This window comes from Vanellus vanellus (assembly GCF_965231255.1).
Source record: "Vanellus vanellus genome assembly, chromosome: 9".
NCBI classification, from domain to species: domain Eukaryota; kingdom Metazoa; phylum Chordata; class Aves; order Charadriiformes; family Charadriidae; genus Vanellus; species Vanellus vanellus.
This window is the reverse complement of record NC_138914.1, coordinates 16,528,491-16,552,900: the sequence shown is the minus strand read 5'-3', so window position 1 is coordinate 16,552,900 and position 24,410 is coordinate 16,528,491. Positions and strand designations below refer to the sequence as shown.

At 36.4% G+C, this 24,410-nt stretch overlaps 1 protein-coding gene across 1 annotated transcript in view; it reads left to right on the top strand.

Moving 5' to 3' along the window:
• The window catches only part of CACNA2D3 (calcium voltage-gated channel auxiliary subunit alpha2delta 3), a gene marked incomplete at its 5' end in the record, with an annotated part of 465,227 nt that overhangs the window by 396,071 nt on the left and 44,746 nt on the right, over nucleotides 1-24,410 (top strand). The window contains 2 exons of the mRNA XM_082487543.1: nucleotides 21,701-21,762; nucleotides 22,647-22,691. Coding sequence (XP_082343669.1) covers nucleotides 21,701-21,762; nucleotides 22,647-22,691 — 107 coding nt within the window. The remainder of the gene's footprint in view (nucleotides 1-21,700; nucleotides 21,763-22,646; nucleotides 22,692-24,410) is intronic.

Genomic DNA, 24,410 nt, shown 5'->3' with positions numbered 1-24,410 from the left:
TTTTATGTACTCTAAATTGTGGTATAAGAAGTTATTACTTTGTTTTAAATCTTCATGCCGAGTTCAGATTTGGAAACATATGATTAAATCTGTCGATTTGCTTTTTGTGTAGATGGGGCTATTTTTTCCTTATATTGAGAACTCTGAATGCACATATTTCGTAAACAGAAGTTTCCCCAACCTATAATCCGTGTCCTATTCCCATTTATTAGTAGTAATACTTTGGTTATGACAGAGAAGTCTGATGTGGTGAAAATTATAGTTGTGACACAGGTAGAGATTTGCCAGAAACAGAATAACCATGAAATCTACTCTACTTCTGGCCTTTTGAATACCCAGCAAGATTCGTTTCAGTTGTCTGATGTGGTGCAGCAACTGTGTTATTGTGACTGCTTAAATTAACTTGTGCCTTGTTGTAACAAGATATGTTTCCCATGGCAAATGGCAAGACAGCCCAATGAACTAATATCCTATCCTTGTTGGCTGGTGGGGGCGGTTCAATGTTTGCTTCGCCAGCATACACTTTTTGCAGCAGTTATTGCCATCTGCTTCAAAAGAGGAGTATGTGTAAGAAACATCTCTTTTACAGAAGAACATTATGTTAATTAAACTCTAGCAGAAAGGAAACAATTTAAATATTTCAAATATTTAAAAGCTGCAGCATGTGGATTCCAATGCATTGTGTATCGAATCCAGGCATACATGGTTATATATAAAAATGTTGCTAAGACCACAGCAGACAATTCCTATACGTTCTCTTTATTAGATGTATTTTCCTTACACTTGTAAGTGGGGAGGTATTAAAGCCATGACTCTTACAGGGAAATGGCATGAACTTTCTCCTTACTAACCTGTCTCCAGATTGGTAAAACAGCTAAGTTCTTGGTGAAGACTCTAAATGCAACTCTGGGCAATGCAGACTCCTCTTCATTTTGGTTCAGGACACAAAATAATTTGTATATGTATCATGTATTTCATTCATTTGCATTGTGGAGAAAGATCTTATCCTTTCCCAGCTATGAGTCAGAATGAAGTGCAAACATAAGAACCCTTGAATCCCTCATGCTTTTCTTTCTACAAAGGCAGTCCTTGCACTCTAAAAGCTCTCAAATGTTACCAAGCAGGGTACTAGGTTTTCAAAAGTTGACAAAAATTACAGGGCCCTGGATCCTACTTCTGCCTACCTTTCACAAGAGAAGTATAAACCAGTGGATCAAACCAAATTTGGCTTGAGGAAGATTTGTACCGTAAAAAGCTGGCCATTTTTTCCAGAAGAGGTGGTTGTGTGGTTTTCTTCTGACATCTTATTGGTTAGGTTGGGTAAGGGGAGAGTAATACCAGCTAGAGTTTAATAACGTCAAATATTGGCTATCCCACAGAATAAGGAGACACCGTGACATCTAAAATGTTGTTCATGTCTGTCCTTGGCAGTTGTTATGAATTGTTTGGTGGCATCCCTTTAAGCTGAGAAACAATATTTTGTAACTCTAGAAATGAGGAAACAGGCAGGCAGTCGGGATTTTGTGTTTTGGATCACTCACTTTGAAGAGAAGAGCACAGTTTTCTCCTTTTCAGTGGCTTGTTTTGCCTTACTTAGATACATCTGGTACTTGTTTATACAATGCATAATTAATCTGTGAAATGCATTGTTAGAAGTTATCCTTGGGGCAAAAGATTAGTAGGATTCATATATAATCTGGAGCCATGGTTACCTCATGGGGCAAAAAATCATTTAGAAGGGATATAAACTTTCACTCTTAAGGGCTTTAATCAACCGCTAATGACACGAGTTATGGAGAAAACCCTTTCCCCGTGGGCAGGGTTTTTTTCCGTAATTATTATTTATGGGACTTTTTACACCTTCCTCTGACACCTCCAGAAGAGGCCAGTGCATGAGATGTAATAGTGGACTAGATGAACTGGAACACGCTGCATTCCAGGTGGCAATTTACAGTGGGAGAAAGGGTAGCTGGGGGGACTTACAGCCTGCTGGTTGCAGCAAGCTGCAAACCGGTGAGGTGAGGTGTGTGCTGCTGTGTCAGATGGTATCATTGGGGCTGCCGATGAAAGCACCTTCTCAGGTGAGGTCAGAACTCTGTCCATCCCCAGACCACTCTTCTGGTTTGGACTGGAAAATTCTTTTAACATTCGTATCCAGGTCTTTGCTGGTAATCTGTAGGCAACTGTTTGGGTCAGTCCTTTGTCTGTAGTCTTTTTCGTTTTTTTCCTCCACTTAAGTGACGCAAGACTTGCAATCCATTAGGGAGATCAGTCAGCCATTTGTTGTGATATTGTAACTCTAATATAATGTAGTTAGGAGTTGGTTTGGCTCATACTCCTTCTCCCGTAACTAAATGAGCAGAAATATATGAAGGTGAGAAGGGGTTTCTTGGAAAATGCTCTAGCACCAGCCTTGCAGTACACTTCGGTGGGTAGGAAATTGATTAGAAGGGATGCAAAGCCTTCAGAATGAGGAGAAGCACAGGGACCAGAGATGCTGGGCTTCTTTACCTTAATTGCAAATTAGATGAAGTTGCAGCAAGGGGCAGAATATTTGTGTCCATCACAAATAGCTGGGGGGGAGGGAGGAAGGGTGCAGATTCAATTTGCAATTATTTCCTGACTAAAGATGACTGCCTTTTGTATGCACGCAGGGCATCTATAGATAAAAATGTATCTCAAATAGAGCCAGAGTTAATTAATTCATTTTGCCATTAGTGTAAATAGAAAAAATATATTGCTTGGCATAAAGCGAAGGGAAACAAAAGGAATAAAACCAGAAGCTAGAAAAATGCATTTAAAAATAAGGACCGGTGAACATCTTGTTTTATCTCGACATTTTAGATGCTTTTTGCCTGCTCATGTTAAAATTGAGGTCACTCACTATTGTTCTAGATAGGTTATTTGTTCTACACTGAAGACAAAGTTCTTTTCTAAGCATTGACTTAGTGTTTTTGTTTTCTTATTTTTATATGTAATAAGATTTTCTATTCATGGTCATAGATTACCCTGGACGCAAACTTAAGAAGAAAACGTAAATTTCCAGTGCGTTCTGAATGGTTGATTTACTATGCCAGTTCTTGTCAGAATCGGAAGGATTTTTCATGAACAACTTCCTGTTAAAAGGGTTTTGAAATGTTCTTGGTGTATGAAAAAACATTGTGAAGTGCAGTAAGTGTTACTCTTTCTTAAACTGCTGCTCGCCAATTGTGCTACAAAATGGAACTCGTATTTCTTCAATTCCTTTTGTGCTTGTAAGACAAATCATAGGTAAGTAAAATTTGCTGTTAAATGTTGGGAACTCCTGTATTTACAATACAAAAGAACTCTCTCTTTGCCCTGGTATCTACACAGTAGCCACTTGACCACAAGAACTTGCAGAAGCAGGGAAGACATTTGCTGCAGTAAAAAGTCAAATAATGAAACTTATGTAATTCTTGCAACACTGGAAATAGCCGTGGGAATTTTTTTTTCATGAATTTAAGCAAGGTATTAAATAGCCTGACATTAAAATTATGCAGCTGATAAATGTTAAGTATTTAATTGTCATGGATTTGAACGTCAGCATATACTTAAGTATCCTCAAACCAGGACAATTCTGTTGGATCAGGACCAATGTGCTCAGTAGCTTTGGATTCAAGCTTTGATGGAGTATTTCATTTTGATGGTGTTTGTCTATGAGAGAAAGGCTTGAAGCCTGTAACTCCTGAAAGAATCTTAATTGCCTTGCAGCAGGTAAAGTACAATGTACCCTCTACCAAGTACATTATAACATACATGATAGCAGACTCTGACCCTCTTCAGTAGTGGTACGTAGCAGCTGTGTAAGTAGAAGCTGGAATGTCAGCGTTCATTGCTTATGGGACCATTTCACAAGTGGAGTAAGGATACCGTAAACTTTTTGCCATATGACTCCAATGAACGAGAATGAGCCAGATGCCTATACTTGCTGCTGATGTTCTTCGTTTCAATAGCAGATAAGTTGTATGAGCCAGTGCATAGTTTGCTGCTTTTCTTGTTTCTTTGTTCTCTCTGGATTTCTGTGTCATCCCTCCTGCTTTTAACTGCTACAGCAGCAGGCACCAAAAGTCCTCTGTATACGACATCATTCTAGAGATCACATGGCATGCTGTTAGTCTTTTCTTTTTCCCCCCTCCCTCTCCTATTTTTCATCTATAAGCAGGCTTTAAACAGCAAGTGTGTTTTTAAAATACCTTTCTCTCCACAAAATATTTTAAATGAAGTTATATGGTAAGCCAGGTATATAGATAAACTTCTCATTGCTCAAGGTTAGCTAGTTGTGCTGTTTTCAGACATGATAAATCCTTGGGAGACTTAGCTAGTATAACCTATAATGAAGTTTCTGTTCAGAATTTGTAAAATAGGCCACCGAGAGATCTTTTATCTTTAAAAGAAAAAAAAAAAAAACAAACCCAACCAAACCCCTTTCAGAGGGCTTTTTATTAATGAGAATTACAATAGTGAAAAATCTGGTATAGATTAGCCAAGAACAGTAACAGTGTATCCAAATGGAACTGGTTGGATAATTAAATTCCTTTAATAGGTACTGAAATTTAAACCTCTTGATCCCTCTGACGTAAGCATAACTATTAAAAGTCGTGGAACTTGATTCTAAAAGTGTAATGTGGGAGAGAAATATTGGTATGACGGTTAAGGTTTTCAGATACCCTGAGAGGAAATTTATGCAGGAGTAAAACAATAGGCATTTAAATAAAGAAAAAAAAAAAAAGGAGGAAAAAAACCCAAACCTAAAACTTATAGCTATGAAATATAAAAAGAAGAGTTAAGAAGACCCTTTTTATATAGGTGTGTAGTTTATACTAGCAGTAATGAAGCAACTTGACTGGGATAATCTAATGGCAAGTAAAGGATGCTGAAGATGATTGAAATCTTTAAGGAACATCATGTTTTCATTATTCTTCCACCCTTTTTAACCTGTTCATTATTAACTTGTCTTTTCTAATGATATGTTCTTCTGTATATTTGTTTTCCTATTTTCATGCTGAGAATCACAAAAGGCCCTCATTCTTTGATTTCTTTTCTCATTAACAGACTATGGGTTTTGCAATAGTGATTACACTATATAAAGTACCTGCAGTATACAATATTTGCCGTTTCTTGACTTAGAAAAAATAAAAATTGTTTACTGAGATTTAATACAACTGTTAGGAGCATCATACCAAAGGGCTGACAAGCTGTCTGCTCAGTAAGAGGGAAACTGTTTTCTAAGATTGGCATAACTGATGAAGTCCTGCCAGTCATAATACTGAACCTTGGCTAGTTTTTGTTAGTACTAACCAGAGTTATCTGCAAGCTTTTAGCTGTGGTTTCTATTTTACTGTCCCCTAAGATGCTGAAGGATGAACTTTCTAGGTCGAGCACATACGTTAGTTGAGAGAATAACAAATTTATAACAGCAGTTGGAATGCCTGTGGGCAAGTATAAAGAAAAAATACTGTATGAAAGTAAATTACTACCCCTAAAGTTTAGCTATGTTTAAATGTTGACCTCATCTTTTTGTCTTCAATGTTTATATCTGACTTCTGCTTCATTACCACTGAGTGATGCTAAAGCATACACATAATGCATATTATCATTTAATACAATCCCTTTTTAACAAAGGCGTTTCTATTTTAATACTATTTAATTTAGGGTATGATCTCAAAAGTTCCCAGCCTAGCTGAGCTTCCTCTGTCCGTATAGCTATAGCTGTCTTGGTCAAAAAGGGTATATTTTGATCTTCTTTATTTGCTCTCATTCCCTTCTGCAGTATGTTATTTTGGAACATAATGGCAGGGCTGACCTTGGTTACTCATGTTTTGGCTGAGACTTTTTATTCTTTTCCCTTTTCAAAATGACAGTACATTGCTCAGTGTCCATTTTCTCTCCATCTCTGTGTTTCAGCGAAGTTAGAATAGATGAGTTCAAAGAACAACACTACTGGCTTCTCTGTTTCTTGAAGTACTTACTGAGAGAAGTAGACTAACTTCTTTTACAAGATGAATTTATGCATCATGTGCCTAGTTTAGTGAACCTAATCATTTCCATACCTCTGTTTTTCATTGTCAGTAAGATCTTAAATAGGTTTTCATTAGTTACTGTGACAAGCTTCCTTTCTATAAACCCTTTAGAAAGAAAAAAGAGCAGAGAAGTCTCTCTGTAATTTGTAGTCCGTGATGATTTGAAGATGTCATGTTCCAAACATAGACGCTTAAGTGAACATTTGTATTTTGTGCAACTGAAAGGAGCTGAATTGTAGACTTTTGCATGGGCACAAGTTAGAACACAGGAAGTTCCGTTCAAATACATGGAAACACTTCTTTACGGTGAGGGTGACAGAGCACTGGCACAGGCTGCCCAGGGAGGTGGTGGAGTCCCCTTCCCTGGAGATTTTCAAGACCCGCCTGGATGCAGTCCTGAGTAATGTGCTCTGGGCAACCCTGCTTTAGCAGGGGAGTTGGACTAGATGATCTCTAGAGGTCCCTTCCAACTCTGAAAATTCCGTGATTCCGTGAAACTAAACACTTTGTCTACTCTACTGTATGCCATCAGCTGCTCATACTTTTACATATTATGTCTTGCTTAACTTTGGACTTAAGGAATACCTAATTTTTGAAGAAAAGATCTGCAGACTTTCTTGAAATGAAAATGTGAAAACAGTAGAGACCAATCTATCTGAAGGAGGCGCATAATGCTTCATTCTCTGGAATAATTTGTCTGAATGCAACGTGGCTGAAATCAGTCATGCAGAAAAACATTTCAGTTGCATCATAGTGCAGTGCAGATCTACACAGCAAAAGTCAAAAAACTGTCTCCTATCCTCTTCATTGCAGCGTCACAGTACCTTTGCTAAGGCATGCCTTGCAGCTTTAAGTATTCCGAATTAAGACTCTGGGCCTGGTTCTTCTCCTAAAATCTTAGGGAACTCTTTCATTGAAATTGGCAGAGATAAGGTGAAGTGTAATTTGTACCCTTTCATCAGCATACCATTTGAACTGTGAGCGTGAGTATGATACGACCTTTCTGGTTTTCTGAATAAGAATAGTACGAAATGGTAAACAAAACTGACTACTCAAAGATTCAAGACTTTTTGGTCCTTTTTGGACAGGTGATGGCACCTGTCAGAAGTAGGTTTCTAGAGTCTTGTGAGGCTAAACATGTGGAGAAAAACCCTACTTCTGAGAGAGAGCAATTGTTTGATTTTTATTGCTATTCGTATTGTATCTTTAAGATGGGTAATTAGGGTGACTTAGGATGTAGAAGTAATTATGGCAGACAAAAATAAGTCTTTTAATCAATATGCTACTCTTCCACTGAAGGTAAGAGACAACAAGAGAGAAGGCTCAAGTAGGTAATGTTGGCTTTTAGAAGGAGGAAACCATTTGTGAGTGGAGTTCCTTTATCTCTACCAGTGTTGTGAGCAAAGGTGTAAAATCCGTAAACTGGAACTTAAAGTCACTAAAAAAAAAAAAAGTATTTGTTGTGTTTCATCTTTTTTCAGGCTTTTAGGATTTAGACTTTCAAGCTGTTCTCTGCAACCACAAATAAGAAACCACCCTCTCCTATTTGTGATCGCCTTCTATTAGAGTTAGTATACACCCACCGCGTGATTTTAGAAAGTACACTATTTGGGAGACAAAGAAAGATTGCTACAGGCTATTTCTGGTATTTGTAGTTGTAGACTAAAAATCGATGAGGATATGCTTTGAAAAGATTCTTATTTTCTAACTTTCTATAAAACAGTAGCTCCAGTGTTTTTGGAAGAGTGACCTTTGCTTTCTGGATGAAAGGTTTCCTATTCTGTCTTACAGTTTTAAAGATCAAATCCTGACATATTTTTCTCACCCAAGATTGCTTCATGCAAGCTGGCATGCCCATTTCTGAATTGCACCCTAATCTATAACATATCATTGTAAGAATACTTACCTATTATTACTTTCATTCATAAAATTCAAATCACTTTTCACAGAATGTGAGGTATCCTTCCTCCCGGTTCACAAACAGGGAAATGGAGCACAGAAAATTTAAGGTGATTTGGTCACGGTTGGACAACCGCAGAGCAAGAAACAGACCCTAAGCCTTCTAACTCCAGTTCAGTACTTTAGCCACTGGACCACCCTGTCTTCATAGGCAGATGCCCTCTGATGGAAGTTTCACAGAATTCCAGGTGCCACGGGATAATTTCCTTACATATGAAGACTATAAAACAAGACCAGTGTTGTCATTTGATAAAAAAGATTATTTTATAGATATAAGACCAGTTAACACATTTGAAGCAATGGCAACGCTAATGTTTCCTGTTTTTCAGAGATTAAGATGGGCTTGAACGATGGAGGGTTTCCCATGGTAAAAGCACTGCTGTAAATGTTTCTTCTGGTAATGTAATTAGGAAATATTGGCTCCAGTTAATGTAACTTAAACAAAACATGTTGTCTTCAGCAAACTTGTTAAACAGGCATAGCCTTGTCTAAAAGGAAAACAGGGGCATATAGTGTTTCCATGGAAACTCGTTTAAAATGCTATTTGTGGATATGATCATAATCAGTACCATAATCTAATCTGATTGAATTAAAATAAAAGGGTCTTGGTTATGAAGTCGGCACAGTATAAAAGTATCTGTACACATGCAGAAGTCATAGTCTTCCATCCTTATAGATGCTTTCTAACTGCATGTAAAAGCAGGGAAATATGTGCGGGATCCTTCTCTTTTTCCTTCTATGGCCAGTTGTACCATTTTAAATGCAAAAATCAAGCTCAGAATTTAAAATAAATCTGTTTAAATATACTTTATTGAAGTTGGTTATAGCTTACTGCATCTCTAATGAGTGTGTTTGGTTTCCTTTTTTAAATGAAAGGGAGAAGGGCTTTTCCCTTAGGGTTGGGCATATCAGCTCTGTACTCTGAAAGAATGGAGAAGATAACCTTTGCTTCCCTTATAGACATGCTGAGAAGATTTATTAATTCTGAAAAAGATTCTGGCATCCTTTTTTTTGTAAAATAGCAGTAAAATGCAGAGTTGATTGAATTGACCCTATCAGAAAATAAAACATTTCATAAAATGCGTTATAGCAATATTTCCAAGAGACCCTTTGTCATTTAGAAACATCTACATTTTGGAAAGTGGTATTTCAAAGTTATTTTGATGCCTAGGAACACAGCAGAGACTTCAGAATAACGACCTAATGTTCTCCAATTGCAGTGTGAAATAAGTGCTCCTGGAAATCCCATCAGTATCGTTCTACCTTTGGTATATACCTTAACAGCTATAAAAATCTGACCTTTGGAAGGCCAGCTTTCTTTGTAAGTCAATAATTGATTTGCCTTTATACGACAACATAATTTCTGAAAATTCTTGCCAAAAGTCCTTCTTTGAGTGGGCATTTGAGGACTTTTTGCATTCTCTAGAGCTCCATTTGGGAAGCTGCTAAGTATTCTTATCATATGCTGGGCATCCCTTAGCTCTCACGGACCTCAGGGAGCATGAGCAGTGCTCAACACCTTTCAGGCAGAAGTCCCAGCTGAATTTGCACCTATCTTGCAACTTAGTAGAAATAGAAGCTACTTGCTATGATAAATCTTTGGTTTAATGGAATATCAAAGACAGCTACCTTTCAACAAACCTTCCTGATTTATTTCAAAGCTCTTCCATTAAAGAGGATTACAGCTGGTATCCATGATATTGATTTCCCTCAAAAATTATGAATTTATACTTCTAAAATATGCTTTTACTGCTGTATTGACAGCTAAATCCTACTAATTATTAGGATATAAATTGTAATATACTACTTGTTGAAGCGTCTGGATAATGGTTTCTGCGATGTAAGCATAGTACATTTGTACTTCTGCTGTGGAAGTCATGTCAGCACTTACACTATTTGCAGAAGTTAATAACTCAGCCAGAAAAGTTCACTTATGGTCATAACTTGGCACATGAATCTCAGGCAATGATGATATTTTATTAAGAAATTTTAAAAATCTGTCAGTGCCTTTTAATTTTATCAGTCTCGACATTTTTAAAAAGCCTTCTTTCTTTGTCGTTTTCTTGGAGTATCGATTCAAAACGTTTATTAGTTGTGTACTTGGCCACACATTAGTCAATAGATTGTTCTTTGTGTTTTTGTGGCACTAAGGAGGTCATTTCAACTTTGTCTAATGAAGCAGATAAGCTCTTGGCTAATTTTCAGCAATATGAAGACCTCTCTCAATTCATGAATATTCACAATATCAGACATAAGGAAACAAAAACTCACATGTAGCAATTCTGAAGATGCTAATTTGTTATTTTTCCTGAAATGTGGTAAGTAAACAAGTAAAACAGAAAGCTGTCATTCTATCGCTCAATTCCTGACCTGTTGGATGCACGTTAATTGCTTTCCAGTTCACACACTTGAACAACTTCAGGTTAGATAAAGCAAAAGATAAATTCTTTTCACCAATATTGTTTATTCCTACGAGGTATAATTAAAATCTCTTGACAGGGTTTCAAAAGGGTGGCAATAAAATGTTCTCATGAAATAAGGTTAAGTAAATGTGAAAATGTTCAGATTATGGCCAATATTAATCCATGGTTTTAGAAACGGAATAAACTTTCAAGTGAGATGTTTATATGTAGTATACCGAATACATCTTGAAAGACGGTATTTCTTTTCTTTTACGCATACAAAGTAGGAGTATATGAAAAAGAATGAAACTTATATTTCAGCATACTGGAAAATCTTTCAGTGTTATTAATCTAAGATTAGTTTCCATTCCTGACATGACTTGAATCTCTAGTTCAGGTTATTCCAAGAATGCTAGTTTATAGCTCAAATACTAGCTCCTATTTTTGTTGAGCAAAGAGGCAGCTGTGTTCTTTTCTACAGAGATTCAATAAAAATGCATTTTTGATCCAAAAATGAAAAAAAACGGGCAAATAAAGCTGCTTTTGCAGCTAATGCCATTCATGGAAAAGTAAAATGGCTGTATCTTTTGCTATTACTGTCTTTTAAAAATGTTTAGTAAAAGACACAAGCATAATACAGGAGGGTTGCAAATTCACCGGCCCTGCTTTCTTTGTATTTGCAACTACAGAATACTATGAGGCTACTCAAGTCCATTTCGAACACCTAAAAATGTGTGCACTGGGTATTTTGGACATGTATGTTTTGTTGTAGCTTTCTAAAACTACAGATTACCACCATGTGGTTAAACAGCAGAAAAATGGTTAAATAAAATAGTGATCGTAGAAAATGAAAACATAAAAACTATTTTGGAACATTACAGTAAATATTCAACTTTTAAAATATCCAATAGGTATGGTGTTGAAAGGTTGGAGAGTTGTAATTATGATGAGGTATTTCTGATGTATTATTTAACTTCAAATAACATTACTTATATTTTTAGTAACTCAAATTAATTTGCTAATCATAGTGTAGAACAGAGTTTGTGGAGAATGTCATTATTATAATTCAGTCAATAAGAGATCCAGGACTTATTTCCAAGTGATGTGATTTGATAAAATGTTGGTGTTTTCTCACTCAGTGTCCTAAGACTGGTTTGACTGATGAGATTGCATATATTCACAGACCTCGTATGCATGCAAGTACCTACGATGATAACTGGATAGAGCAAGCGGTTGGTAGTCAGTGTGTTCTGGAAGCAGGAAGAGTTGAATTCTGTAAGTCTCTCCCCTCAGTGCTAAGATTGGTAGCAGTAGAATCTCCATGTCTTGGCTTCTAGGTCAATGGTAGGATAGAAGGCATTGAACTGACATGGCAAAAGCTGGACAGACACCTCACAAGTTCATTTTGCAGCGGATGCCTTAACATATGTCTTTAATGTCTCATCAAAGTGTTCTGTGAGTGGCAGTAGGACAACTTGTCTACCATTCCGCTATGGTAGGATTTCAGTTTGGGAGGGATAAGACTCTTTGGAAATAAGAGCAATAGAAGCTTTGCCCATTTCTGAAATCAGTCTTTCTCACAATGCTGAGATATGTAGATACACTTTTTTTTTGTCAATGTGATTTGGTAGTAGCCGGGATCAAGTCTGAAAAAACCACAATACTATCAAGGTTCGAACATGTGTTTTAGTTACAAGTGGAAGCAGAAAGCCTGGTATCTTCTAAGAGAGTCTGGTCATAGTCTCCAAGAGTTCAGATAAGTATCCTACTTTGGATGTTTGTCGGAACTTTGTTCCTCGTAGGGTTCACTAATTGCAAACTTGAAACCACAGCCTTTAGGCTGAGATGTGAAAGGTATACTGGCTAAGCTACCCTAAACTAGGACCTCAGCTGTAAGAAATAAAGCTTTTTTAGAGAACTTGACAAGTCATGGATCCTCTGTTAAGATTTAGAAATGTGCTTACAAACAGATACTGTTCTTATTTTTCATTTCTGTCATGGGATGTACTTGAATATTGCCAAAAAATGAGCAAGAAAGCCCTATAAAGCTAAAAAATATTTAGGGATTAAATTCAGGTGCACTTAATTCTTTTAGTGTTATTATGGTCAGATTTCAGTCTTCGCATGCTTCCTGTGCCATCAGAATTCAGAAATATTTGTCGGACTAGTGGCCATGCCAGAGGGGTGTTGGAAGAAAGCTCATAGGAACTCCTTATAAAAATTCTGCCACCAGCAGAGTTCTCTTTCTGATGGCGCTTGCCTTCTCTGTGCACGCTACTGAAGCATTCCTGAAGCTAATAAAAATACTACCCCACCCACTTCGTTTTCTTTCTGTCTTTTTTGGGAATGCAATGAACCAGGTGTCAGTAGGTGTCAGGTATTTTCCAAAAGTCACAGGGAGGATACTCCAGACACCAGACAGGGCTTAACCGTGCCCCACCTCACCCCCTTCAAATTGTGCAGTCTAAACCACTATTTTATACTATCAATGTACTCCTTGTGTTTCTCAGGAGCAAGGTATATATCTTTCCAGCAAAGTGCAGTTACTGTAATTTTGCGTGCCAAGTGGTTGCCTCCCTCCAGGCTTATGGGAGGTTTTTTTTTTTTTCCTTGCTTTTTTTTTTTTTTTAATTACAAATGGATTCCCAAGTAGCTCCCTTGAGCTGTGCTCCCGGTACACAAAGTTTATCACGGGGTAAACGAGTAGATTTCTGTGGGAGCCCTTTGTTAGAGTGTTGGCAGCACATCAGCTACTATCTTGTAAAGTTTGAAATAGAGCGTAACTGTCTGAATGATAATTTACAGATAACCCGTTTCCCTCCAAGCTCCTCAGTGAAGCCTCCTGAAAAGGCAATGGACTTGCAGTCAACAGCATCTATATTTTTTTATGTGTTCACTCAATTTATAACCTTTTTGTGTTTCCTCCTGCTCCTGCTGCTACTTCATTAGTCCTCCAGAAGGAAGATATGTGTCAGGGAGTCGAAGGGAGTCTGGGTTATGATGATGTTCACAGACTGCCCTCCCCAGTTCAGTTTGTCAGGGGTTGGCTGCAAACCAAGCCCTTCAGCTTTCCCTGGTGCTTTGAGTTTGGATGAACTTCGGCCTCCCAGCAATCATCATCCTGCTCCCCTTTCAGCTTGGCCTCACATCAGGTTCCCAACATCTCCTCCCTTTCTGCTTGAGCTTGGCCTCCAGGAAATACCAGTTGCCGCTGCCTCCCTTGTATCTTGGGAGTTTCCATCCAGACAACTGCTTCCACCACTCATTCTAAAAGTCTTCGGGAAGAAAATAGCAGGTTTGAGGTCTGTGAGGAAAGAGGAAGAACTTCAACTTTTCCGTTTCCAGAAGAACTTACCGATTTGCATGTTGCATCTTGGTATCTCAGATGAAGGAAGTATTATTTTTATTGCTGATTTCTTCCGACAGGTTATGATATATGAAAACTGTTTCCCATAACAAACTGATAATTATATAGGACTTACAAGTGTATGTGTATGCACAGACATTCCACTTTTTTGACGATAAAAAGATTAAGGTAATATACCAGTAATAATACAGGATTTTTTCCTGAATATTGTTTAGAATCCAAAAATATGAGATAATTTGCACGTTGAGATTTTTTGTATTTTACATTGTATCTAGGTTAATAAAAAAAACCTTGGTGATGGAAAAATCAATCTGTAAATGGTAGTGAGGCAGCTCAAATTTATATGGAAGTGGTAGGTGCACATTTAGATGGATTTCAAATGGATTCAATATTAAAATAATTTAAAAATATTAAAATAATTTGAGTACCTAAATATGCAGTAGAAACATTGTGAGATTAGGCAAGAAGGTTTCTATTTGAAGAAGCTGCAAGAAAAGTTGTAAAGAACATTAGAAATCTTCACTGAGTAAAAGAATAAAATATTTTTAAAAACCCAACAAAACCACACATTGCAGAGGACAGTTTGTGAGTAATAGTAGTGTCTTATCCAAATGCATACCTGATATTTTATTTTTGACGGAGCGGGAACTGTTTTATTATAAGAAAAACAGGAGAAGGTGCACAGCTATTCAATAGTTTGGCCCAGCTTTTTGTCGATTTTAAACTTTTGTCACAGGCTACTTATAACAATTCATTGGCTGATATCACCACTAAGGGTTGAGGTTGCCCGACACTTCCAATTATAAGCTCCTGTTTTCGGTATATTAGAAAATAGCCAGACTTAAACATGTTAGGCTGATTTTTTTTTTGTGTTGAGTGTCTGAATCAGGTTCAGACATTCTGGATAATAAAACTAATATTTTTTCACGTTAAAAGAAAATTCTGGGGATCTCCTGTTTGAAGAGAGGAACTGAAGAAAATGCGCTGGGGTGAGAAGAGGAAGGTATGGGTAGAATGGAAAAGACCACTGAGATCAAGAAGGAAACTGAATGAAGTGTGAAGTTTGGAAGGGTGAAACTGCATTTTACTGTGAAAGTAAACTGAAACTGGGGTTAGAAGTAGTCTGGGAAGTGCACATTAGACAAATGCTCATTCATATTTTTTTATATATCCTGCATGTGATGAAAGAATGACTATCCCTAGGAATATAGCTATGTTGGATGATACTGGAGTGTAACTGTATTACCGTAAGAGAGTACCTTTCGGAATACCTCTAATTTACTAGCTAAGACATCTTGGAATCAAGGGGAGAAAAAATCTGTACATTTTCCTTTTAATTACAGTACATAACACGTGTGTTTTATAAGTATTTTTAAGCTCACCAAATTTGGTGGTGGGAGTCTTCTTTTAACTTACATTAGGGGTACTTTTTGATAGTTATGGTGCCTCAATATTGTGCATTGGGTTGTAATATTCAGCGTCTTATTCTTTGGCGAAGCTAAAAACTGAAGACAGAGCGATTCTGAACTGAAACAGATTTAGAGTGCAAACAAAAGAAGTGCAATCAACCTTTTTTAAGTAGCTAAAGGTGTTCTGGAATATTTCACATTAGTTACTAAACATTTTAAAAGATAGTAATAGGTAATAAGAGTAGGCAGAAAGAAGAGAATCTTAAGGAGTCTAACTTAATACACAAAGGTGATACAGATTAAAAAAATAATCCTGCTACAAATCTCTCTCCAAGATTTCTTATTTTGAAGCTAAGTTAAACCTCATTTAAGATAATTCCATCAGAAATAGGAGGCCCAAATGTCCTCAAAAGTTTGAAAGTCTTTTATGTATGAGAAAGAATCTTATATACTTTATCCTGTATTCTGTGGGAAAAGGGAATGAAGACCTTAAGATGTTTTCCTAACCTGGCTGATATAGTGCTTTTATATAGTGTAACATTCTATAGATATTTCACAGAATGGAAATCCTTTTAGCTTTTACTATTTCTTCCTCAATTTTGTATTTGGAATCCCTCTGCCAGGTTTATAGGGAGATTCAGCTCCTCTCTTGCCTGAAATAAATCAGTCTAATCTGTTTTCCTCTCTTATTTTAAGTAGGAGATGATTCTTTTTACTTAGAGCCTAAGAACTCTTGTAATTCTGTGCACAGAAGTAATTTGTTGAGGATTTCCTTATCGTTCTGTCCATTTGCTTAACCGTGGAGATCTTCAAATGAACACAAGCAATCCTGATCTATTCGGAGTAGCTATTCTTTTTCTTTCATGTTTGCCTTGATACTAAGGAGCCCTGAGCTCTGTAGCGGTTGAGCGCTTCCCAATACTTCTGTCCTCAGAGCATCCCACTAAAAGAGTGAAATGTTACCCTCAGCCATGGAATCAATGCATAAGGAAATTACTTATTTCACAAAAATTATCACTAAGCCAAGAATTTAACTTTGTGATTCTCAACCATCTGGTATTTCATAGGGAATGCACTACAGAATAGCAGCCACTTTATTAAACAAAGAAAGAAATCTCAGGGTTAACTGGTTTTCATAGGCAGCATTAAAAGTATTCGTTGGAATCGCTTAAGTAAATTTACTAACATGATTGAAACAAAAAATTGGATTTGCAATATTCATTTGAAATTGACACATTTTGTGTTACGTGGAAAAAGTGTCTTAATACCCCTTCGTCAACTCACATTAGTTGATCTCCTGTATGCCTCTAGCTCCAGCCCACTCCCCAGTGACATTACAAGGAAAGGCAGCAATGAGGACAAAACCTTTTCTCCTCATCTTTACACATTTTTTCCTGGCTGAAGAAAACCAACTTGTATCCCTTGGCCACTTTGATTGAACCAAACCTACAAATGTTGAAGCATACTTTAAAATATATATTCAACGTAAAGATCAATTCTAGTTTTTGTTGCTTGTGGTGTTTTGTTTTGTTTTTTTTTTTTTTTTAATTTAAAATGTGGGTGTTATCTGGATACCTTGCTGAACAGTATTTTGAAAAATTTCGGTGCAATTACACTTTTTTTTCCCTCTCACTTCTGTGGTAGCTGTTACACCGAGGAGGCTAAACAAGGAATTAGTGACATGGGAGATATAATTCTGAATAATTTTCCTTTTTCCCACATGTAGCCAGTTTGTAAAACAGATTTAAATATAAAGTAGCTTGGAGCGCAGATATTTCATGCTGAAGTTCTGAAATGCTGAAAGACTAGGGATTGCTCAGTAGAATGTATTGGCTCTAGAACATTTTGAAGTGTATTTGAATAGTTCTTAAGGCATTAAATGACCCAACCAAAAAGTGTCCTTTGCTAGTTACAATGTTCTTGAGAAGCTCAGGGTAAAAAAGCCTGCAAAAATGCTTTAGTATCACCTCAGATGTTGAAATGAAAATTATTTTCCCATACACTAAGACTGTTAATTCTTTTGAATATAAAGGCATTCAAATGCAATTAGCTGAACTGTAGAAAACATTCCTAGTTGTCACGTATCATATGTTACATAGGATATAGAGTATTTAGAAAGTACTCATTCATTTTACAGCGAAGTTCCCACGTGGAATAAAATGTGTGCAAGGAATAAAACGTAAAGCAACTAAAATGGTGAGATTAAAATCTCACATTAAGATATACCTCTTCAAAGAAGACGTCTATTGCTGCTTTCACCATACCATGTTTATAGGAGCTTTGTTTTCTCCTCCTATCCTGCAACATAGGTGCAAATCACAGTCTCATTTAGGTTGGAAGAGACCCTTAAGATTGAGTCTAACTGTAGATCATCAAGTTCAATGGTCATGTAGCACTTCATTATTTTACAACAAGTAAAAGAATTGCAAAACTCTAATTGAGGAAATACTGCACAAGGGAAAAAGGTAATCTTTCGCGTGCTATAGTTAAAATGTTGCTGTTAAAACTTTGTAGTCCTTGACCGGAGTAGACTAAGTTTAAGATGCATTTCTGTTGTACCTCAGAAATTAGAGATGCAGCTCTTCTGAAAGTTAGGTGGAGAAAAAAACTGAATCTTTTTTGAAAAAAGAAGGAAGACGGTAACTGAATTGAGAATGCCTGGGCCTTCGCTTTCTGCACGAACTATACTACTGCTGAAACCATCGGAATCTGCTCAAGTGGGAGCAAGCCCAGGGTTTCTCACTATCTTTTATTTCCCCTCACAGTCTGCCCAAGAAAGCATAAAAATTCATAGAGCTAACGCTATGAAAACAAAACTGCAGCTGCCTGCCTCCTCTCATCTTCATGAAGAGAAATGATCTACATTTCATAGAAATTAGTCCCAGTGTTTCAATTGTTTTTATGTTACAGCATTCCACCGTGCAACTCATTAAAACATGCACATGGAATCTTTTACAGATGAGCTTTGTTGTAATTATCTTGTTACTGTTTCAGATTTTCTCTCATGTGGTAAGTAATTTATACCGGACTGAAGGAAACCTTCAGTACGTATTCACTTTCTTTTTATTTAAGGAAGATCCTAGGCTACGTATTTAGCACTTCTCTAGAAAACATTTACGCTTAAATCTTCGAATCCTGAGGTCATCTAGTCCAACGGCCTGCTCAAATTTGTATACTCATATAATTTCATTATGGGACAACAATGGTTTTAATTGTTCCTTAATGTTTATTACACAAAAAAGATGTTTAATCAAAAGTTGCTTTGCCAGGCATTTAAACAGGCCAGCCATGGCAGATCAAATAATTTCTAAATTACAGAGACTTATCACTGACGTGTAATGGAATATTTTGTATTGTAGTATCATTGTTATTGATTTGTACTAGTATTTTGCAATTTAGTATAGGTCTCGGATAGATGCTATGTGTGTTGGATATATAAGCAGGAATGGATGAACATCCATAAACACAGTGGAGTAGATCTTTGTCTTCATCCTTTAAAGCTTAATAAATATTTCTACAGGTTTGATCCTTACACTGCTGTTTGATAACAACTCTGTTCTTTTACATCATCAGGATAATGAACTTTGATAATCTTCTCAGTTTTGGCAACAGCTTCTCTGCTCTGGGTGGCAATGTCTCTAATAAGAGTGCGAGCTCCAAAGGGTCAGAACCCCAAATGAACAATATCGTACCATAGTCCACTCATCTGTGCCTGTTAAGAGAAGCAGTATTTCTAACGGATAGAACAAGGCTTTGGGGAGAACAGATCTGTGTTTTATTCTAAACCCCACCATTGTGACTCTCCAAATTAGAGCTTTGTGTGAACTCTGGTAATCGTTTATGCATCATTTTCACAGCAATAAAATAAGAATATTAAGATTTAACCACATTTAGTGAATATTTTGAGATTCTTTGTTGAGAGCTACTCAATAGTAAGTATAAGTGGTCGAAGTTAATGTTTATGAATGAGTGAGGAACAGAATCTGTAAGGCACCTGTGAGTCCAGAGATGGAGACAAGCATTTTGGAGGGTTTATAGAAATAGTTAAACAGATTAGGAACCTGTTTGGTTATGGAACCATAGAAATTAGTAGGAATTTACTCTACGTAAACATTTCTGAAAATCTGCGTCTTTAAGAAGCTAAATACTCTTGAAAATCCACTTTTTCAGGAACTCAGCCTCTTAAAACAGATTAGCCAGAAGATGCCGTTATAAAATCACTTGGGGAAAGATGCAGCTCTATGGGTCTCTGTATCTTAATTCTTTCTTGCTCAGAAGCCTTGTTCATTCTGTATCTTTTGGAAAACAAGTCTGATCCTCCTTGATCAGAAACCTATTGATTCCACCTGAAGTCTGCAAAAGATGACATTCTTTGCAAGTTGGCGTCTTATACTGTTAGAGTCAAATCTATGCCTAGATTCAGCAGGGCACCTACCTGCTCATGTGTCCAGTGTTGATCTTTTGGCTTTATTCAGGGAATTCAACAGGAACATTCACGCGCAGAAAACAAGGCATAAACTTTGCTTGCTGAAATCAAGAAGTCTTTTACTCATATAAATGGTTTTACATAAATTCTTACATCATTAAATGGATCAGTAGAAATGTAATATGAGATTGATGCTTTGAATGCTGATACAGGACCCAGAAACTCTGTGGAAAGTTCCTGGGAATGTGTATATTTTGCCTCCATTTCTGAAAAAGGGGTTAGAACGTGTAGATCACCTGCATATGAGGAATGAACCTAAAGGCAAACAACAGATGAAGAAAACATGTGCTGCACGGCTGTCAGATAGCATCTTCTCATTGACCGTAAAATAAATTACTAGATAATAAAATGTGGCTGGAGAGAGTTTCCTCTGGAGTTTATTCAAAAGGAGAAACGGTTTTATCTACTTAGTCTCTTAAGCAAAAACATCCATGAGTTACAGATAACAGAAAACTATTTATAACCTGCTATAATAAGAAAATTCATTATGTAATTTCACCTGCCATTGTATCAGTTTGTTACAGATTTAATTTCACGTACATTTTCCTCTACCTGCTAACACAAAATAAAATATATATATGTCATCAGCGTATGTACATTTGCAAAAGCAAGTACAAATAATGTAAATGTAAATATGTTTTAAAGTGATCCCTGCTGTGGATCCTAGAGGAAGAATGAAAAAATGAAATTTTCTTCAATTTTCCAAAACAACTAATTTTTTTTTTAAGTTTTTGCTTGTTTTTAAATGAAATGTTGTAGCAATAAATTTACTAGAAGAAGTTAGGGCTCGAGACCTTCAACGCTTTAAAAACCTGCAGCTTTTGTGAAGAAATGGTGTACTAAGGTTATAGGTTAGTCACTGGGGCCCAGTTCATTCTTTTTGCAATTATGTATCCTGTAAGCTGACAAGAAGGGGTGTAGAGCACTGAACTAGAACCGGTTGATAAATTGTGCTGAGGAGCTAGACTATCACTTGGTCCAGGGCCAGCAGTGAGCTGCTTTAGCAGAAGAGCCTGGCACAAGGAGTGCCCGGTGAGTGAGAGAGAGTGTAAAAGATATGGTCCAGGGATGCAGCAATAGCTGGCGACAGTAATTGAAAGAGATGTCTTGAGCCCTCTTGTCCCTGTTTCCTGCCATATTCTTCATCGTATTACCTTCTTTAAGTAAAAGGAAGCCGATTCGGAAATTTCCAGCACAGATAGAGGGATGTGTTATCCCTCTCTTAGTACAGGCAGGTGAAACCAGAAGAATCAACTGCCTTTGGAGCTTATGGAAACCACACTTTCTATTGATCGACAATATAGTGCAAGGTAGTGCTAGGTCTGCTATGAACCTCAGACTAGGCGGGAAGAAAGGTTTACTGCTATGAGGAAAAACATAATCCCACCTGAGGTAATGAGAAATATATTATTTAAACCAGTGGTATCTTGATGGTATCTATTATCATTAGTATACCTTTTTTGAAATGTGAAAACCAGCAACGTTTGTCAAATAATTTCATTTGACGTAATTGCATATAATGCTCTTAATTTCATTTTAAAAAGAAGGTTTTGATGTTTGAAATAGGCTTCTTGTGTTCCATTCATAATTCATGGATTAAAGGACCAAATAACAAATGATGACTTGAAATGTTAGCCAGCATTTTCATGTAGTTTCAGCACAAAACAGTGTGTGTTCCTACAGCTGTTATATTGCTATCGGTAAAATATATAAGATAGATGTGAACATAATATGTTCAGTTTGTGGTTCTTTTATGTTAATTACGGAGACATATGCTATCTGAATGATGTTTGCCTTGTGTATTCTTCACATTATGTTAGCAATATCTTCATGTTTAACCAAACTGTAAATGATTTAAAATGCAACTGATCTCCTCAATTTAACTGGGGGGGTGGGGGATGGTGTGTGTGTGTATTATTTTGGGGCTTACTTCCCCCCCACCTTTTTTTTTTTAGGACTGTTTTTCCTTCTGATTAATTTTAAGTAATTATTTTGAAGGAATTATAACACACTGTTTTTATTTGTGTGTTTCCCAGCTGTAGGCATCCAGATGAAACTTGAATTTTTCCAGCGGAAATTTTGGACTGCAAGCAGACAGGTATTTTTTAAATTGAAATTTTCTTTGTCGTTGAATCCACAACAGCTTTCTAACTCTTCAGATGATGATCTGCATTTTTTTTTGTCATAAACAAAACTATTGTAAACAAACAATGGATTTGAAGTATATAATGGCTAGTTCTTCTGATTTACATTCCAGTTTATCATCACCAAGAAGAGAACTCAGTGGTCAAAACCAGTTACTTGATCCCATATTTATGGAAGCAAGGAAGTTATTAATTTTGGACCCCTGTATGTAGGGAGTTACTTTGTTGGCCTGACACATGTTAATTCATTTTCGCTGATACCAGAATTATGCCTTCTCACTTACTCTAGACCTATCTTCTAACATTCTGTAACTGAAATATCACACAGATTAATTAACTAAACTATATTACTGAATCATGCTTGGCATTTATAGTCTTCAGTAAACTCCACCTGATATGTTCAGGATATAGAATTTGTACTCATCAAAGAGGATAATCGTGTACTTTCTAAAGATTAGGAGATGCCATTCCTATTTTGAGAACAGATTGGAACTGTACTGTTTCAGAGAATAACCCTTAAAATGCAGGTCCTTTTCGAAAATCATGTATTCTTGTCTACAAATGGTCTTGAAGCCTCTAACACATGGGGGAGATGATGGTGTTTAAAATAGTTGACATTGTTACAGTGTGAATGCACCTTTTTTCTGACGGCAGGAACAGAATAGGATTGGTAAACAGATTTAAAACTAGCCATTTTTAGAACAATTGCTCTCAGATAAAAAAGTAATTAATGTCGACTTCTTTATAAGTGTGCTCATATTGATTTTTAAAATGTCATATTATGTAATCACCAAACTAGAAATGAAAATATTTTATTGATTTTTGATGTCGTCTCTAGTGTGCGTCTCTCGATGGCAGATGTGCTATAAGTTGTGACGATGAAGTAAGTAATAGATTTTTTTTTTCTATTTATGTCTCTAGCCTATTAGAACATAAAGTTGATTATAATGTACAATGAGATGTTCAAACTCAATTAATCTCTTGGTGGCATTTGGAATCACCTTCTGAATGTTATACTATTTAGACTTTTCAATGACTGCTTACAAACATCCATTTAATTACAACATTGACAATGATACCTCAAATATGCATTGTAATAACTTGTGCATTGTGAATCCAGTTTTGGAAACCACTTGAAGCTGTTCTAAGGCATGTTTTTACTACTTTATTGTTCATCTTAGAAGCTAATCTCTGATGTTCATGCTAGAATTAGATGTGAATTCAGAGTTGAATTGAGACAGCACTTATACATTAATAGCATTTCAGAAATAAATAAATTAAAAAGTAACTTCAGTCAGTTTGGCTTTATGAACTCACCAAAGTAGCTTTTTATGTAATTTAATTTGCTAGATAAAAATAGTATTTTTAATATCTTATGCAGAGATTTTACAAAGAATTTGACATCACCATATGATATTTTGGTTAAGCAACCAATGTATCACACGTTAAATGAATTAAAAAGTGGATGACAAAGCACAGACTGTATTGATATATGGGGAGGAATTAGGCATACAAAATACTAGAAAATAAGGGTTGTTTGAGATATTGTATCTTATATAGTTCTTCACAGTGACTTGGAGGAAAACAAACCAATTACTGATAACATCCATGTGTTACCTCTAAGCTGAGTGAATGGTTTGAGATCTGGATCATCTGATAAACTTTGCTTGAACAAACTATATGAATTAAGTATGATAAAATGTAAATTCGTACATCTGGAAATAAAAACTGCAGGCTGTATTTGTATGATACTTTTCACAAAGGCCAAAGGAACTATTGCAAAATATACACAAAAGGCACAAGCCTGTTTAGCTCTGTAATTCATGATAATGCAATGTTTTTGCAATCTTTTTTTAAGTAAGATCACTTTTTTTTTATACAGTTTAAAAGTTTTTATACAGTTTTATTCAATTTTTTATACATTCTTAGTTGTTTTCAGGAAAGCTCCTATCTGTATCACCAAGAGTCAGCAGTCAGTACAGCATTGTTTTTACACCCTTTTGAATGAAGCATAACATACGGCATTCACAGCAAACCGTCAAAAACTGAGCGGTTAGCCCCACCATGGCAAACTGGTGTTTAAACAATGCCTTCTCATCTCTTTTTTCTCTGAAGCCATTTCTTCTGAGCATGTTCGAGTTCTCACAAGTTTGTGTCCCTAATTTTTACAATAGGAACCCACATACATTATTTGCGGTATTCCATAAGTCTTTATTCCTTTTTTCTCTGCTGTCTCTTCTTATCTTTCTTATAGCCTTGTCTTATAGGTTTATTTCTGAGTGTCCCAGCATTTGAAATAGACTCCTACTTCTTATCTTGGAGGTGCTGCTTCCCCTGTATTAATGTATTTCCAATGAAATCTCCACACCTTCCGCCACCTGAACTGCTGCCCTGACTGTATTCCTGCCTACACAAAAGTTAATTCATTTGGAGTGTGTGCTGTGTTGTGTAGCACTGTTTGTTCAGGGCTGTTCAGGACATAAAAAAAAATTAACAATAATAGTTGCATAAAGTAGTGTGCGATGTTTCCTGTAGTGAAAGTTAGCAGAGTTGGGCTTTCCTGAGGACAGGTAATTCAAAACTTTAAATCACTGTGCTAAAA